Source organism: Mustela nigripes, chromosome 6 (genome assembly GCF_022355385.1).
Source record: "Mustela nigripes isolate SB6536 chromosome 6, MUSNIG.SB6536, whole genome shotgun sequence".
Lineage (NCBI taxonomy): Eukaryota > Metazoa > Chordata > Mammalia > Carnivora > Mustelidae > Mustela > Mustela nigripes.
Genome location: NC_081562.1, coordinates 8,738,944 through 8,757,673, shown reverse-complemented (window position 1 = coordinate 8,757,673; position 18,730 = coordinate 8,738,944). Strand labels below are relative to the sequence as shown.

The 18,730-nt window shown below is 54.0% G+C and overlaps 1 protein-coding gene across 3 annotated transcripts in view; it reads left to right on the top strand.

Moving 5' to 3' along the window:
- The window catches only part of CACNA1I (calcium voltage-gated channel subunit alpha1 I), a 114,612-nt gene that overhangs the window by 22,785 nt on the left and 73,097 nt on the right, over positions 1 to 18,730 (top strand). Inside the window, exons 3-4 of one of the 3 annotated variants that reach the window (XM_059401965.1) lie at positions 7,645 to 7,738; positions 9,485 to 9,618. The exons of 1 other annotated variant lie outside the window; for it this stretch is intronic. In XM_059401965.1, the coding sequence (XP_059257948.1) occupies positions 7,645 to 7,738; positions 9,485 to 9,618 (228 nt within the window). Of the gene's footprint in view, positions 1 to 7,628; positions 7,739 to 9,484; positions 9,619 to 18,730 lie in introns of all 3 variants that reach the window. One more of the 3 variants, XM_059401964.1, reaches the window with a different exon arrangement.

The window sequence follows — 18,730 nt, the reverse complement described above, 5'->3', positions numbered from 1 at the left end:
GGTGACATCCGAGACATTGTGAGGGCTCGGGGGAGCATCTGTACCTCCTGCCCAGGACTCCAGGAGGGTTTCTGGTGGCACACCTTCTTTGCAGGTGGGCTCTTGAGGCTGGATCAGCCCCCAGCCTGTGGGATCCTGGGCCCCAGCGGGCTGCCCCGCCCTCCCCTTTTCATCAGCGGGGGCTGAAGCCTCCTTGGCTGGAGTTCCCATCCCATGGACCGTCCGCCCTGGGTTTTCTTCCAAGCTGGCAGCCCCTGTTCCCTCGCCTCCCCCACTCCGGCTGTCTGCACTGGGCACCGAGGCCTGCTGGGCATCTGGGAATCAGAGACTTTGGCCAAATTCAATGCATTCTCAAATTAAGGGGCCTCTAAGAAGTGGGATTGGGGGCAGGGAATGAAGGGAGTGCTCACTCCCTCATCTGGACCCTCTAAGTGTTCTCAGCCCACCAAGACTCTAGCATAGAAGCAGAACCAGTCCAGCCCAGGCAGGGCTGTGTGTCATGTGGGGAGCTCCCCACTGCTGGAAGCATGTAAGTAGAGAGGTCTAGGACCATCTGCCCAGCAAGTCTGTCCACTCTATGGAGGAGCTTTTTGTCCCAACTCAATCCCTGTGTGACCTTTGGCAAACATCTGGACCTTCATTTTTGTGTCTGTGAAGTGGGTGTAACAATGTCTGCCATGCCTAGCTCCCGAGGTTGCTATGGGCATGGGAGGAATGAATCCTTTTTTTTTTTTTTTGGAGAGGGAGAAAGAGAGTCCAAAGCAGGCTCCATGCCCAATGAGGAGCCCAAGGTGGGGCTCAATCTCGAAGCTTTGAGATCATGACCTGAGCCGAAATCAAAGTTGGACACTTACCTGACCGAACTACCCAGGTGCCCCAGGAGGAACAAATCCTTAAACAAACAGGAGACAGGAGATATGATGGTGGGAGGTTCAAATCCCTCACTAGCTTGGCCTCAGCAAATCAGTCGTTCTCTCCTGTGCAGGGTTGTGATGAAGGCTGACATGGCGACGGGGGTGCGGTCTGTGGCAGTGACCACCCCAGCAGGTACTTGTTGCCTTTTATTTTTCCTTATAGCAATTGCCCTTCCTTTTAAAAAAAAAGATTTTATTTATTTATTTGACAGGATTTTATTTATTTATTTGACAGAGAGGCAGGCAGAGAGAGAGAGAGGAGGAAGCAGGCTCCCTGCTGAGCAGAGAGCCCGACGCGGGGCTCGATCCCAGGACCCTGGGATCATGTCCAGAGCCGAAGGCAGAGGGTTAACCCACTGAGCCTCGAAGGTGCCGCCCCCCTCCCCTTTTTAAGTTGGCTTCACACACAGCCTGGAGCCCCACTCGGGGCTCAAACTCATGCCCCTGAGATCAAGACCTGAACTGAGATCAAGGGTTGGGAGCTTAGCTGCTGAGCCACCCAGGCGCCCCTTTGTTGCCCTTTATAATCTTTGTGTCCAGCTCAGGGCATTTTCCCGTAGCAATATATTCCAGTGACCGCACTCAGGCCAGCAAGAACTTCTCCAAAAGATGGAGAGCGCCCCGGAAGCTCCCTCACGCCCCACCCCGGAAGGGCGCCCCCCCCCCCCCCCCTGTCACCACTGTTCTGAGCTCCATCACTGCCCGGTTTGCTTTGCCTGATTTTCCACACGCTCTTTGTCCTTACCCAGCTTCTGCTCCCCAGCGTTAGGCCTGTGAGCTCCGTCTCTGCCTTTGTGCCTGTCGGTGGTTTGCTCTTTGTCGTGGCTTGGGGACGTTCCATAAATGGCCGTGCCACTGGCTTTCTCAGCTTCGGCATTGCTGACCCGTGGGGCTGGAGAATTTTTCCTGTGCATTGTAGGATGTCCGTCAGCGTCTCTGGTCTTCACCCATTAGATGCCAGTGCCCTGCTTCCCCCTACTGGGGCGATCAAAAATGTCTCTAGACATGGCCACCTGTCCCCCAGGGGTCAGAATCATTCCTGGTTGAAATTTGCTGCCCGACTCATTCTCCCGATGACGCATACTTGGGCCATTACGGATGCTGTGAGCATTTTGCCACAGGCCTTTGTGTGGACTTCTGTCAGAATTTCTCCGGGGTGCACACCTAGGAGTGGCCCTGCTGGCTCCTAACAGGGGCCTCTGCTTCACTTCAGTAGATGCCGAACAGATTTCCAGAGTGGTTTTTGCTCCTAAGACAGGTTAAATGAATCAGTTCACGAATCTAGAGCATAGTTGTCATTCAGAATGGTAGCCACACACCACGGCCGGGCCCTAGGACAAGGACGTGCTCTGGGGACCTCGAGGGCAGGTGTCAGCCTGGTTCATCTCAGAGCCCTGATGCACGGGCCAGGATACAGCAGGTGCTCTGTGGAGGCCTGTGGACTTGGCCTTGGAGAAGCTGTCCTTAGAACTGGGATCTGGAACCTCAGGCCCCAGCCTTTGAGGACGGGAGGCCTGAGCTCCTATCCTGGGACACACTGAGGACCAGTAAGGGAAGGACCCCCATGTCAGGGCTGGCTCACCTTCCCTGCCTCTCTGGTCTAGGATGATGCCGCTTCCAGCCTTTCCTTCCACTTGATTTATTTAGACAACTGAGGTGCACCCTGGGAAATGGATTAGATTTCAGATTTGACAAAAATAAAAACAAATTTGGCTGTCTCAGCCAAACCCAGCGCTCATGCCCCCACCCCCCCTCCCAGAGCCCTCCGAATTACAGAAACTGTGACTGTCATCTGGGCCTACTGGATGGAGGGTGGTGGTCACCATGGTAACCGTGCTGGCCTCCGGCTCTGGCTCCTGGAGAGGACACTGCCCCGAGGGGCCTGCTGGGGCGTCAGGTACTGTCCCTCCAGCCGGTCACTCTTCTCCCCAGGAAGTGGCAGGTTTGAGGAGGCCTTTGGCCTGGTGGGCTTCCCAGGTGACCCTGTCCCTCCAGTTTTCGAGACAGCGGCTGGGACGTGGAGTGGAGTGATGACAGTGGTTCAGCTGGACTTCTCACTGACTGGGGACCTTGAGACCAGCACCCAGCACCCTCCCCCTACAGGCTTGCCCTCCCAGTAGCCCTGCCTCCTAGCCATACGTGTCGTGCTTCCTGACTCCCAGCTCCCCTGTGACCCTGGTCCAATCGGGAGGAGATGATGTGGGTGAGAATTAAAAAGCAAATATTCCACTGAGCACATGCCGGTCGAGGGCCTCTCATGTTCCCGGCTCCATGTCTGGGGTGGGGGGGTGGGCAGGGCACAGGGCTGGGAACGCAGGATTAGGAGTCTGCGGGGCGGGGGGGGGGGGGGGGGGGAAGCAGATTCAAATCCCGCCGCTGTCACATGGCAGCTGTGTGACCTTCAACGGCTGTGGCAGGAGCCCTTGGAGCCACAGCTCCTTCTCAACTTCCTCCTCTGTAAGATGGAGATAATGGCAGCACTTGCCAGTTCTAGGGGACTTTGCTGAAGTTTCGGGGGGGCTGCTCAGTGTTGCCTGGCCTGAACTGATTGATTCTTTTTAGAAGGCTGTTAGTGAAGATTCGGCCCTTGGGCGGCAGACACGGGTCCGAGAGGCTGTGATAGCCTCTCATCTTCTTCACTCAAGGTCATGCTAGGTAGTCAGCAGGCCGGGAGAGCAGGGGATTTCAGTCCTCTGCTGGTGACTTGGCTTTCCCCTACCAAGCCAAAGGATGGGAAACCCTGGCCCCTGTTATGGGAGAGGCTGACAAAGAGGGCTTTCTGTGCCACCCACCGCATGACGAGCCCTGGGCCCGAGCCCATGGCTGCACAGGCTCTCTGTTTTGGGGCAAGTGCTTGTTGGAGGGTTTAAATGAGATAGTGCGAGCTGTTTGATTGGAAGGTGCTTTGGCAAACAGACATTGCAGCGCACTTGAGAAATGTTTCATCGCTGCTGACGACCTGGGGCCAGCACACAGCAGGCGCTCAGTATGTGCTCATGGATTCGCTGTTGGGCTCTGAGGGCCATGGGAGGCACGGCCAGCAGAGCAGGGGGAAAGGGTGGAGGCTGGCTGTAGGGGGGGCTGAGGTTTCTGCCAGGGCCGGGGGTGGGGTGTGGTGCCTCTGCAGCCCCCAAGAACCCTTCGTTTCTTTTGAAGGGCTGTGAAGGATGAATAGGAGTTTGCCCCCAGCCGGGGGGTGGGGGTCTGGGAAGGTTTTGTCTGCCAAGGAAGCTTTGTTGGGTGGCCATTGATCTGTTCCCCCATCCCTGTTCCTCTGAGGTGCCCGTGGATGCCCGTCTTGGGTCGAATCTCCTGGCTAAGCTGAGCCGGTGTGATACCTGCGAGCCTGGACCTTTGGGGAAACATGGGGTTTTGGTGTCTCTTTGAAATCCAGCCTTGGCTCAGGGACCCCCTCTGTTGTCTGAGGGTCCTTTTGCTCCTGGCTCGCTGTGTTGCAAGGAAGGCTCTCTGTCCCTCAGTTTCCCATCTGCGCAGTGGGGGATTGGAGCAGTTCCTTCCCGCAGACTTTGGTGGGACTGTTCTCTGACGAGGAACTCTGGCAGGGGTGAGGGCCTGGCCAATGAAGCAGGGCAGGTGATGGGGTCCCCGCTGCATGGTCTCAGGCGCTATGTGGTGGCTTTGAGCCTCGCTGTGAGAGGCAGCGGGCGTCATGGAAGACTCTTGGCCCTTGTGGAGCCAGCACTCAAGTCTTGGCCTGCCCTGTTACCTAGAAATCCTGACTGCCCTCTTGGGGCCTCTGTCCTCCCTCAAACGGCCCTGGAACCTCGGAGTTGTGCCAGTGTTATGTTCCTCGCCGCTTATGACTAATGGTGGAAATCTGAGGCATGGGGCCAGGCCACGGGCTTCCGCAGCCTGGAGACCTTGACTCCCTCTGATAGTCCTCCGTCCCCACGCTGCGGGGTCTGGTTCGGCTGCAAGGAGGGCTGGTGCCTTTGATCCCTGAGCCAGTGGGGAGCATGTCAGGAACTGTGGGCACCAACGCCAGCTCTGGCCTGACTTCTGAACCTCCCGGGCTCTTGGAAAGGGCCCAGGTTCCGCCATCTGGGATTTCCCCGAGTGCCTCAGGGCAGGGCTGGGACTGTCCACTTCTGAATGTCTGAGCTGAGCAAGCTAGAGGTGAAAGCACTCCGTCTGCCTCCTCGAGGGACTGTGTGCAGTGGGCGGCAACAGAGGCAGCACCACAGAGTGGCTCTGGGCACCACTGAGTCAGGTCCTTTGGGCCGCTTACTGGCTGTGTGACCTTGGGTAGGTCACTCCAGCTCTCCAGGCCTGTTTCCCCATCTGCCCCCAGTGAGAAGTGATGAGAGCCGGGGCCATGTCCCTAGGGACTTGGCACACAGTAGTCGTGGTTACTGCCAAGTTCATTACTGTGGTACAAGCTAGACCAAGTGGATAGGGAGCACTTCCAGAGAGGAGGCTGAGCCACCACTTTGTGAATGGGGAAAGGTGCTTCAAGGGAAGTTTCAAGAAGAAGGGACAAATGAACAGGGCTGTGAAGGATGAGTAGGAGTTTGCCTGGTAGCGACAGTAGAAGTAGAACAAGTAGACAGTAGAACATGCAAAGGGTATGTTTGGGGACAGCAAGAAGTTCAGTGCATGCCAAGGCCAACGGGTGGAAGGTAAGGCCAGAAGAATTCGCTGAGTTCAGGGTGTGGGCAGCCTTGGGTGTCAGGCTAAGGAGAGCGCAAGAGCCATGGAAGGTTTTGGAACTGTGGAAGGGCATAATCAGAGCTGGGCTTCAGGCAGATTAATCTGGCAGTGGCCCAATGGCCCGGGGGCAAGCAAAGCAGGTCCTGGTTCTGAATCTCAGCTCTGTTCTTTTCCAGCGGGTGACCTGGGGCAAATCAGCTTCCCCTTTGTGTCTCAGGCTCCTCATTTCTCAGTGGGACTCCAACAGCACTCTGAGAATTAACTGAGATGATGCTTGCAAAGTGCTCAGATCGTACTGGACACACAGCACTCGCCTGGTGACCGTGTGGGGCAGATTGGAGGGGCAGAGATCAGAGCTGGAGGCTGGGAGCTTCAGAACAGTGCCCAGGCAAGAGACACTGGGGATGGTCTGAGTCCTCAGGGGAGGGAGGGGGAAATCACAGGCAGAGACAGACCATGTATCACAGAGGAGAGCCCTGGCTTGGAGTCCAGCAGGCCTGGGGTGAATCTCAGCTCTGGTACTTCCCAGCGGTGAGACCTAGGCGAGGCCCTTAGTTTCTCTGAGCCTCATTTTCCTCATCTGTACAATGGGCCTGCTGACCTCCATTACCCAGGGTCCCGGTGAGTAAGAAGTGGGGGTTCTGGGCTCCTGGGAGATACCTGTTAAGAGTCCTTTGAACTTGAAGCTGGCGGGGAGGGCAGAGGGAGTGGAGGAGGCAGCTGGGAGGAGAGAAAGTGTGGCAGGCAAGGGGAAAAGGAAGGGGGACGAGGGATGTTCACTGGTAATTAGAACGCTTGAACTTCAGAAAAGTTAATTAATGACGAGGCTGCTGTTCAGAGCAGTCTCGGGCTAGAAGGGGGCCCTGGCAGGGACTGTGCTTAATTACAGGCTATGGCAGGAGAGTGGTGGTGGGGTGGGGGGCGGGGGTAGGAAGGAGCTTGGCTGGGCCAGGAAGGTCTGAAGGAGAGGTAGGAAGGAAGGCAACATCCCAAGGTGAGCGAGGGCCTAGGGATGAGAGGGAGGCCGTTGCCAGGGAAACCAGGTCCATTCTCCGTCAGGCAAGAAGAGGTGTTCACCCCCAGTGGGTGGGGTCTGGCTAGCGTGGCTACATCCCAGTTTAGAGCAAGGGGCCAGGGTTTTCATTTGGAGTCACACAAGAATCACAGGATATCAGAATGGTCAGGGCCTGTAGAGATTTACTTATTCATGCAACAGACGTTTACGGAGCTCCTACTAGATGCCTGTCGCTGTTAGAGGGATGAATGCAAAACCCTTGCCCCCTTGGAATGGAGGTTCTGGTTGGGGTAAAGACCACAAGCATGCCAACAAGACAACTTTAGACATAACAGTGTCTTAGAGTCCCTGCCTAAAGCTGGTGGCTGCGTGAGACTTTCTGCCTCGCCGGGCCTCTGGAGACTGAGTTTCATTCCTCTTGGTGCAAAAGCCGGTGAGGGCCTAGGCTCAGATATTCCAGAATCTAGTGATGAGTTCTAACCCCTGTCGTGGAAGAAGAGGGAAGGACGGGGGTGTCCAGCGCATCCCAGCCACACTGCACAGGCCATCTGTAGGCGCCAGCCCCAGCCCTGGGGCAGACACGGAGGAGGCATAGGTCAGGGGAGGAGAGAGGTGGTCAGAGTTAATGATGGTCAGAAGGAAGTGTTCAGAGATGGCCAGGCAGGGATAGCCCAGAGATGGCCTGCCAACTGCGCCTCTCTGGATTTCTCATTTCCTGGCCCCAAAGGGAACACTTAGGCTGGGGCAAGGAAATAGGGGAGGGGTCCTCGAGAGCAGGGGCTTGGTAGGATTTGGGTCCTCTGGTGGGTCCCACACTGGCAGCCATGTCTGTTGAGAGGTGGCTAGGCTGGGCTTGTCTCCAAGGGTTTTGAAAACTTGGGCATTGACCTACTCAGGGGAGGCATCGGTAAGGCACCAGGGTATGTGCCTGTATTTGTGGTGGGCGGGGCATTATACTCCAGGGAGCATTCAGCCCTCCCTTGGTTACCGTCTTCCTGACTGTTTTGTCCTTGACTCGGTGTGTACATGGTTTGAATGTGTCAGCATGCTGGTGATCCTGCTGAACTGCGTGACACTTGGCATGTACCAGCCCTGCGACGACATGGACTGCCTGTCTGACCGCTGCAAGATCCTGCAGGTGAGGCGGCCCACTCGGCCTGGCTTGCTACGCCCCGCCCACGAGGCCCCGCCCCCACCGGCCTTGCCCCACCCACTAGCTCGGTGCACCACCTCTCGCCCTACCTTCCATACCCCGCCCCGCCCCGTCCTGTGTGCCATACTCCGCCCCTTCTGCCGTACATTGCCTGCTTGCCCCTGCCCCGCCCTGCCTGCCGCGCTCCTGCCCACCACGTGGCCTGCTCTCGCTCAACAGGCTGGCCTCTTCATCGTTCACAAATGGTCTTACCCATTCCCCTTCTTGATCCTTTCTCCCCTTCATGCCCTCTATATTTTGGAGCCTCTGCCCTAGTCTAGGCCCCCATCTTCCCAACCTAGCTCCGAGCTTCCCCAAGCCTTCTCCTGGTCTCCCCAATCCCAGGCTAACCATACTGCCCCATGCCACTGGAGTGCCGGTGACCCTGACACTCCTCTGCTCAAAGCCTGCCCTTAGCTCCTGGTGCTCTTGGAATGAAGGCTAAACTCTGTAATTTGCTGTCAGTTCCTGTCAGGAGCCAGCCTCCTGTATCTCTCCTGTTCTCATCTCCCGGGCGACCTGCCATGACCCCATGCAGCGCTTGTCTACCCGAGTGCAAGGTGTTAGGGTTATACCCATTTTACAGATGTGTATAAACATCCTCATCCCAGGTCCTGCCCCTGGAAAAGCCAGATTCCTCCTGGGAGGAGTTGCCTTCTGTGTCTTGTGTTTCCATGGGACTCAGCAGTTCTGAGCTGCCTTCAAGCAGCCCAGGGTCTCAGAATCACCCCCTGGGGCACTTGTTAAAGATGCAGACCTGGCCCATCTCAGATCTGCAGAATCGAATCTCTGGGGTGGTAGTTCCTGGGTCTCAGAGGGTGACAAGCTCCTCATCCAGCCCCAGGCCCCTGAGGAGAGTTAGAACCGATTAGCCTCATTGGGTACCAGGCTGGCTTCCCAACCAGCTGGTGAATTCATCAAGGACTCCTTTCTATGTCCGTGACATCCAGCCTCCCTCCCGGCACACAGGAAGTGGGCCCGTTTGTTGAACTGACCACAGCCCTCGATGATCTGGAAAGAGGAATTCCACCCAGGCCCTGTGCTCAGGAAATACCTACTCCCTTGCGCCTATACTTAGGGATGCATTTGGGGGCTTCTTTCTAAACAGAGGAAGGCAGCCCTAACACCTGCCCACAGGGGCATCAGATCTGTTTTGAGAAAGCTCCTTCCACGTGGGCTTTGGAATCAGACAGACCTGAATGTCAGTTCTGATTCTGCCACTTGTGTTCTGCAATATGTTCTTATGTTCTGGGGTAAGTTGCTTGACCCCTCTGAGTCTGTTTCTGCCCCTAAAATGGGGCTATCCATGGGGTTGCTGTGGGAATTAGGAAAGAGAATGCAGATCGGATATCTAGCCCAGTGCTTGGCCGCTGTTATCAGGGAGAACCCTTTGCCCTGCCCCCATTAGGGGCCCTTGTCAGTAGACCTGACTTTCAGGAACAAAAGAATGGGCTGTGTGACCTTAGGCCTGGTCCTTCCCCTGTCTCTTCATTTGTGAAATGACTCCACTGGACCAGGATCTCTGAGGTTCTCTTCCTGCCCAAGAGGGGATGTCTCCAGGTCTTTTCCATGAAGGACATTTCCTTCATGTCCATGCCTTTGTCCCCACCCCACACTGTGGTTCCAACCCTGTGGTTCTGCTCCAGAGCCTCACACCGTCCCTTGCTTCCTGCCTTCCTCCCGCCCCTGCAGGTCTTTGATGACTTCATCTTCGTCTTCTTTGCCATGGAGATGGTGCTCAAGATGGTGGCCCTGGGCATTTTTGGCAAGAAGTGCTACCTTGGGGACACATGGAATCGACTGGATTTCTTCATTGTCATGGCAGGGTAGGTAGTGTATATCACAGGTCTTAGCGTCTGGTGCACACCAGACATATGTAATTAATCTGTGGGGCTTCTTGGTGTTTATGAAGAGGCTGCATTGGGTAAGGCCTTCCTGGACTCCTGGCGTGGGAGGAATGAGGGCCCTTTGCTGAATGCCTTAGACAGACAGAACTTCCTCCCCTCTCTGGTAAGACATGTGTCCTCCTGCACTGTCTGCTGATACTGGGTCTGTTTCACACTAACTGTAGGACCTTGAGAAAGAAACGTAACCTGAGCCTCAGTTTCCTCATCTGTAAAATGAGGATAAGTATGGCTCTATCAAAATGAGTACCCAATCAATGTTAACTATTACCCTAAATCGCTCAGCAGGTCAGAGACAGCCCCAACTCAGGCACTGTGTGACTCCAAACTGTGGTTATTTCTGTCAAGACACAAACTACAGTCAGAGAGAAGCCAGGTTGCAGGTTAGTCCATTTGGAGCCTCTTGGACCCTGCTTTGTGCCTTGTTCCTGCTTTCCTGGGTCAGACTGGGCTGGTGGCTACTCCTGCATTCATCTAACAGCCAAGGGTCGAATGAGCTCCTTCGAAGCACTGTCCTAGGCATGGGGTAGGAAGAACAGCCAACGCAGAACAGGCCTCGTTCTTCCCAGCTACTGTGCAGGGAGAGACATCCACCAGCTATGGAGGTGAACGTGCCACACACACACAGACAAGAGCTCTAGGAGAAGCTCTGTGGTTTTCTGAGAGCATCTCTGAGACAACATGGTGGCTTGGGGGTTTGAGGACTTTCCTGAGGAGGTGACACACAAGAGTGGGAGGATAAGCAGGTGTTCATCGTGCCCGGTAATGGGTCAACAGGGCAGAACTGAGAGGGGCAAGAGACAGAGAGGGAGAGGGAAAGGCTGGAGGCCTGTGGCCGTGTGCGCGAGTGTGTACGTGCGAGTACTCTTGTATGTGTGTCTGTGTGTGTGCGTGTGTGTGTGCTTGCATGCAAGGTGCCCCTGGGACAGGGCAAGGAGGGAAGACAGGCACCCAGCCGAGATGGGAAATCAGTGTATGCTGAAATCCACAGGGATGTTCTGAAATGAAATGATTTGTCCACCAGCGTTTAAAAAAAAACATTACACCTCTGCTCAGCAGGCTTTCCTGAGAACAGAGTTCAACTTCACCGCCACTCTGTCAATTACTTGGACCTTGCTGGAAGCTGTGCTGGGTTCATATGGTTTCTCGTGAACTGTGCCCTTCCCGTGGTCAAGTCTTTCATTCTCCTTCTCATTTTGCTTTGGCTGGAGGCCATCCTTAAGTCGTTTGTTGTTGTTTTAAAGACAAGGTGTTTGGATAGTGTAATTTTTCAGAGTTGTCTCTCCAAACCTACATTCCTTTGATCTTCTTGTGCGAAGGACAGTTTTTGTCTGCTTCACTCTGGAATCATAATTTCTCTCCTCAGAGCCCTGCATGTGGTCCCATTGAAATCCACAAGCTCGAATTGCGGGTGAGTCCAGGACAGGTCTGAATCTTCTTCCTGGCTATTTCCCTGCCAGATCCTTGTAGGGTTTTCTCCTCACCTTCAGAATTCAGACAATTCACTAGGGCAAGTTTAGGTATAGAACTGTTCCCCATGGAGCCTTTTAGAACTGGTATTTTTCTTCACGTCAAAAAATATATATATATATTTCTTTTATTGGCTTTTTGGGTTTTGTCCATTCTTCTCTGCTGCCTGCTGGCAGTCCCATGAAGTGGATATTTCCCTCCTGTATCTGTTCTCTGCATTTACCCTCTTTTCCCTCAAAGGTTTCATCTGTACTAGAGGAGAATTTGTTGACTTGTCTTCTGAGTCACCAACGATGTCCTTTCTTCTAGTTACTGCCCCTCCTGGAATCATTCGTCTCCCCTGTGTCTTGTTAATTCCCAAGATCATTTCTTGTTCCTGGGTTTCTCAGACCCATTCTTGTTTTATGGGTGTGATATTCATTCGACTCTCATCTTATGGATATGAAGTAGGCTTCTTAACAGTCCTTTCCTGACCTTGAAGTCAAAGTATAATCCCCAAAGAGTTAAAAAAAAAAAAAATGACCTGCACACAAATCTTAAAAGGCACGTGATTTAGCAGAATTAGGAAAACAGGCACTGGAGAGATAATGTGGGGATGAGAGAGTTAGGTTGGAATCAAAACTGGTTAACGACTTATAGGGTCATAAAACGATAACTTGGGTTATCTTTTCTGTTGTGCAGAAATCACTTACAAAACTGCAGGTTAATGTGATTTCACAGCAGCCAGACCTTTAATTAACAGTCAATAGTGAACAAAACCAAGGGATATTCCCCCTGATAGTGAAGTAATCTTTAGCTGGGTCTGTTAAGTAGTGCTCCTAAATGACACGGTGAGAAATACTGACCTCCCTGTGCCTTACTTCCAGGTTTTAGGATAACTGTTCTTGACTCCTGCTTGGGGGAAGGCATTTGCTTTGCCAGTTCCACTCAGTGCCTCCTACGAGCACCCCCATCTTGCCCTTTTGACTTGAAGAGTCTCTGTTGCTGAGTTCCCCCCTCTGCGCAATTAAAACACTGAAAGCTGAGCAGAGTGAGGACTGGCAAGGTCTCTGGTATCTTCTCTCAGTCCTTGGGTGGGGTCCATAGGCCAGCATCCCGCTGGGCAGGTGTGGGGTCGGTGGCGGGGTCGGGGGCAGGTAGAGCAAGGGCTGCACGCATGCGCAGTCATGGGGGGGGGCATGCTGGGTTTAATGCTCTGCTATGTCACCGTTTTGAAATTCCTTCTAGATTTTGAAGGGGGGCCCTGCATTTACATTTAGCACTGGGTTCCACAAATTATATAGCTGGTCCTGGTTGGGGGGAGGTTCAATGGAGACTTTTTTCCTAGAGTCATGAACACATGTGGGTGACCCAGACCGGTCTTGTTCTCAAGGTCGTCCTTGTCCTTTGTGCCTAGGGATGGTGTGGGTGCGGAGGGCAGGATGGGAAGCCACAACCCGAGGCTCCACAGCCCAGCTCCCCAGTCGCAGCCCCGCTTGGTGCTATAAATGTTAGGTTTCCTGAGTAACGGGCCTGACATCCCAAGGACGTTTTCTTCCTTCCTGCTCCTCCCCTTCCCCAAATTACTGGCTCCTTTTTCAAGCTGTGGAGGAGACAGTCTCCACGCTGGAAGGTTCCTTCGAGGTCAGAGCCTTCACCTCCACATCCAGTCAGCCCCTGCTCGCATGCTGTCGCTGTGGGGAACTCACCTAGCAGCTGATACCAAATGGGGACAGCCCGATGTGCTAGAAAATTCTTTCACTGAGCCAAATTTGTCTTCCTGTAGCTCCCATCTGCTGGGAACATTCATTCACTTGTTTGTTTAAAAAAATCAGTATTTATTGAGCACCTACTACATGCCGGGCCTTGGGTTGAACAAGACAGATGCCATTATGATCTCATGGCTTAGAAAACAGATGTAAAACAGAGAATATGATGCTAAGTAAATTCTAAATTGGGCTCAGGGCTGTTGCAAGGAAGTGCAGAGGACCATGATGTTGTGGAACAGGGACCTGATTTACACGGGGGGGGGGTGGTGGATGCCCCCTGAAGAAGAGCGGCCCCAGCGGGGAATAAGAGCTGAACGGGCAGAGGATGAGGGCAGAGTGTCTAAAGGAGGGGGGACGGCCTGCAGAGGGCCCCCAGGGCTGTTCGGGGAAGGCGTGTGAGGGGAATTTGGGAGCCTAAGGATCCTGGGGAGGGTGGGCAGGTGCTAAAAGATGGGGACAGAGAGGGAGGCAGGGGCCTGATAGCAGAGGGGGCCCAGAACCCGCAGGGGAGGTCATCTCTGACAGACTCACGACATCCTTCAGAATTTGGAAGGCGGTTTCTTTCCTCCTTGAGGCTCCCTCTCATTTTCCTTTTCCTTTCCTTTTTTTTTTTTTTTTTAAAGATTTTTTTTTTTTGGGAGAGAATGGGGAAAAGAGGACAACAAGGGGGGGGGGGGGGAGAGGGGGAGAGAGCGAGAGGAGCAGACCCCCTTCTGGGCAAAGAGCCCAATGCAGGGCTCGAATCCCAGGGCCCTGAGATCATGACCTGAGCTGAAGGCAGATTCTTAACTGACTGAGCCACCCAGACGCCCCTCCCTGTCTTCACATGGAATGTCCCCAACACCTGCCACCATTGGTCAGAGGACAGCCGAGGCCACCTCATCTGCTGGGCTCATTTGAGGCTGTCACGGTGCCTGGCCTGGGGTAGGTCCTCAAACTCCCAATGACAGCTCACGGGGCAGAGAGAATGGGCTGTCCTTGTCCCCGTGCCATGTGGTGACCTGTTGAGCGGCTGTGCTCCCTGCCACGCCCTTTGTGTTCACGTTCCAAGCCAGGTCTCTCCTACCCTGGAACTAGACACAGTTGACCTTTTCTTAACCCAAGTACCAAACTTTGCGTGTTTTGCCATTAATCTTCTCTTACAGTGATCCCTTGGAGTCCTGATTCAATCACTCATTACACTTACTTCCTGTGCTTGATCTGCTCAGGAGAGCGAGCCTTGGGGCACCTCGCTAGAGACTCTCTTTCAGTGTTGGACAAACCTCCAGTAAATATGGGTTATGCTTGAACCCACCTCACTATCTTATCTGAACTACACTTTTCTGCTCTTGTCTATTAGGAAGTCATGAAATAGTCAATGGCGTTACTGTTGAACTTGAGATATTCTCTATCTCAAGTCTCTATGTCTCTATCTCTCTCGGTGCATTGTGCTGGTACTTCTACCTCCTCCCCCAACCAAAAACCTGAATGGCCATTGTCATCTGTGGGGAGGGGCCTGGGCACTTCTGTTAAAATCTTCCCCAGGAATTCCAGTGATGATTTTCTTAGGTGAACCAGGGCTGGGGGACTGGGCTGCAGGGACCTTTCCAGAATGAGGCTGAGGCAGAGTCTTGCCAAGGGCACGGCTGGTGAGGACCCCGTCTTGGATGAATGCAGGGAACAGGAGCTGCCTTGAGTCAGAAAGCTCTTGAAAACTTTCAACTGTGATGGCATCCCAGAGAGGGCCTCGGTGTAGGAAAGTGACGAAGCTAAGGGATGACCACAAGCAGACCAGGAATAGGCAACCAACCTCTCCACTCCTCAGACACATGCACAGCCTTGCCCCCCTTCTCAGTGCTCCTCAAAGTTCAAGGAGCAACAGGATCTCTGGGTGGGGGGGAGGTCCATGTTAAAATGCAGGTTCCCGGGCCTCCCACCCCAAGGATCCAGACCCAGGGATCTGGGTGTGGAGGACCTAGGAATTTGCATTTTAACCAAACACCCGGCTGACCCCAGTGCAGGTGCTCTCACTCATTTGACCCTCAAGATGCCCTTGACCGGGAGAGCTTCCAGTGGAGATGACGACTCCCAGTTTTGGGGAAGAAGCGCGAGGAGGGCCCCGTCTCTGGTCTGGGGCCAGGATCTGAGTATTATGACAGATCGTGACAGGCAGACGTACCTCATGAACAGAACTGTGGGGACCCCTGCTAGGAATTTCTTATCATCATTAAAAATATTAACACAGATAGCAGTAATGTCAGTAACTCAGCCCCTCAGCGGGGGAGCGAGAAGGAGGGGCTGCTCTGTGTCCATCAGACCCTGGGAACCTCTTTTCGGGCGCGAGTGAGCACACACAGGGAACAGCTTGCCCATCCTGACTTTTACAGGCTCTGGGGAAACAAAATGTCAATAAGAATTATTCCTCAACCCCAGACTGGAGCTTTCTAAAAAGAGCAGGCAGGCACGTCCCCTCTGCAGTTGCTTGCTGGGAGGTCCTTTTGTCCGAAGTGCCCGTCCGTGGTTCTTTAGAAAGCAAAGGGAATTGAATCTTCCTCGGCTCCATCTGGGGTGTGATAAAAAGTAAGAACATCTACTGTTTGCCGAGTGCGCACTGCGGGGCCAAGCTGGGCATTTGCTGGTTTCATCTTCAGACTGCCTCTGCGAGGGACGGACCGTGGTGAGTTGCATTTCACAGAGGAGGCACGGTAGCAGGGAGAGACCTGCCCACGGTCACGGGCTGGTAAGGGAAAGGGCTGGAAGGTGAACCCAGGGAGCGAGGCTCCAGAGGCTGGAGTTGAGTCCTGGTTTTGTTTAACTTGCTGGGAAGCATTTGGCTGCAAGTAACAGAAGACTCAATCAGCGGTGGCTCGAGGAAATCCTGGGGTGTTTTTTCCAACATAACATGAAGTTCTGAAGCCGATGCGTGCTGATGATGGCTCTGTGATGTGGGGGCTAATGTCTGTGATTTTCCAGGCCTTCCTTTCATGGTCACAAGGTACTGCTGAAGCTGTGGGCTTCGTGCCTGCCTCGAAGGAGGGAAGGATGAAAGGAAACAGGGCTGTACCAGTCGTGCCTGTCCACTTGGATCAGGAAGACATTTTCTTTCCTAGATCTTTCCTCCGTGCTAGCACACTTGGCCAGAACTGGGTCTTGTGGCCACGTTTAGCTGCAGGGATAGCCAGCAAAATAGAAAACATCATTGAATTTGGCTCCATCAGCCAAGAATTGTTCCCTGGGGCCAGGCAGGATTGGAAGAAGAGTGCACATTACGTGGGCAACTCTCAGCGTGTGCCACATTCCTCTCCTAGGGCCTGAGTTTCTCTGTCTGCTCTTGGCCAAAGCTGAGGCCCTGTCATGTTACCAAGCCTCACTGGAGCCTCCGGAGCTCTGCCTGGGCTGACAGGGCAAGATGTGTGATCTGTTGAGAAGTCTAAAGTCAAATTCAAGCCATCCAGGCTGTGCAGAGGCCTGTCCCTGCTCACAGACTGGGCTGCGGTTATGGGAGTCAGAGTGTCATCATTGTGGCTGTTTCCAGGAGCCTTTGGAGCTGGCCTCCCTCCAGCATGACTCTGTATGCATCATCTGTGAGTCAGGGAAGCACTCCTTATGTCAACAAGACCTGGGCACCCTCCTGATCTTCCTGTCTTTACATCCTGATTTATCCTGGGCTCTACAGGTCTGTCTGCTCCAAGCACTGGGGCTCTGAGGGCAGGGCTGAGGCTGACTCAACATCCCAGAGTCCCCAGAGCTTGGCTCTGGGCCAGCATGGAGGGGGAGTCTCCATGACTTGTTTGCTTGGAATCTGTTGTGACCAGGCACTGTGGAGCTGCAGGAGAGGGTATCTGGAGCCATTTTCTTCCTTTCCTTTCTTCTCTTCCCTCCCTCTGTCCATCCCTCCTCCCCTCCCTTCCTTCCTAACAAGATTTTTTTTTTTTTTTTTTTTAATTCATTTGAGAGTGAGAGAGAGCATGGGAGCGGGACTATGAGCAGGGGGGAGGGTCAGAGGGAGAGGGAGAAGCAGACTTCCGGCTGAGCAGGGAGCCCAGCGCCGGGCTCAGTTCCAGGACCCTGGGATCATGAACTGGGCCCAAGGCAGGTGCTTAACCGACTGAGCCACCCATGTGTGGAGCCACTTTCTTTTAAGCTGAACTGGCGTTGGGTGGGTGTGGACCTGGGAAGATTCCAGTGGGAACCTTGGGATGGATGTTTTTCTCATTTGCTGTGGAGTAGAGTGGATGAGAGCAATGATAACCACTCGGGTTTGTTTCCATGGAAACAAGATGCTACACGCTATGCGGGCTGAGGGGTAAGTCGCCGGAGATTCTCAGGCCACAGGCTGACAAGCCGACACCAGTCAACCATGAATCCGGAAGGCCTCTCTTGGTTAAAACGGGAAAGGAACCTGCCGATCCTGGTTTAGGGGAGTTTATCATTTCCTTTCCTGAAAGCCGCGAGGTCTCTGGTTTCAGGGCCCATTTGATCCGGAATCCTGGAAGAGATCACTAGACACTGTGCCCTTCCATCTTACAGCTCTGCTCCTTGCTCTGTGCTGACATACATCCCGGCAGCTTTCCTGCCGGGGGGTGCGGGTGGCAGAGGGCAGCCCCGGGCCTCAGAGCCCTCTCTTGGACTCACTGGAAGGGGCCCTTCCCTTTCACAATCCCTCCGAGGAGTGCGGACCGTAGCTTCCTTGACTTGGATTGGCCGGCGTGGGTCATGTGCTCATTCCTGAACCAATCACTGCGGTTGGGATGAGGCTGTGCTCTGATTGGTGATCGCCAGTCCGGGCCCCACCCATGCCACGTGGCCTGAGAGTGGGAAGCATAGACTTCGCAGAATGCCAGGACTGTTCGCCCGAGAGCTGGGAAGGGAGCTCCGGGTAGGCAGAAATCAGCAAGTTTACCAGAAGTGGTGTTTACTGACGGCGTTGCGCTCCCTTACGTCCTCACAATCCCGAGAACTTGGGAGAGGGGGTGCTTAATGCCATGTTGCACGTTTGGAAATGGAGGTTCAGAGAGAGCAGCAACCTGCCCCAGGTCACACAGCTTATAGGGCCCAGATCTGGGATGTGCTCACATAGGGCTGGCCCAGAGCCCATGCTGACTCACAACACGAAGGGTTTTACCTTTTCAGAGGCCAAAATATTCCAGTCCACCTGCCCCTGAGGACCTGGGCAACTTTACCAGCCCTCAGAGAGCTGCCGGCTGAGTCCTCCGAGAGGGACATTTACCCCCTAAAGTCTGGTAGAGCCCAGAGTGTCTGTCTGGCTCCCAGCAGCTGTGTCCACTGGTCATACCCAGAGGAGGCTAGTGTAACGTGCAAAATTTCATGAAGCAGACATCGGGAGGCATATTTGGGACCTATACATAAAAATGACGTCTTATTGTTTATCTGAAATTCTGATTTACCTGGGACTCCTGTATTTGTGTGGCAGCTGTACCTAGAGATGAAGTCACTGGAGTATTGTCGTCCGAGCGGAGGCTTGTGTGGAGAAGGTGTGGCTCTCCTGCTGCTGTGGTACCCTGGGTCCCACCTGCCTGGGGTTTGTGTATGCAGCCTTTCCTTGGACTTTGAGGCCCCAGAACTTTCCCTGACTCTGAACTTGGCCCAAGTTGGTTTCAGAATCCCTGTTTTCTGGTTTCATAGGATTTGTGTGAGGGTGTCTGGATGGAAGTGACCTGTAAACCAGAAAGTGCTGGCCAAGGTCAAGGGTTAATGTGATTGCTCCCTAATTCTCTCTTTCCATTATTTCCTCCCTCCTAACCTCCCTCAGTTGCACACCTACTATGCGCTAAATGCGGGGTAGCGATGTGGGCTGGTGGTCTAGTCACCCGCTG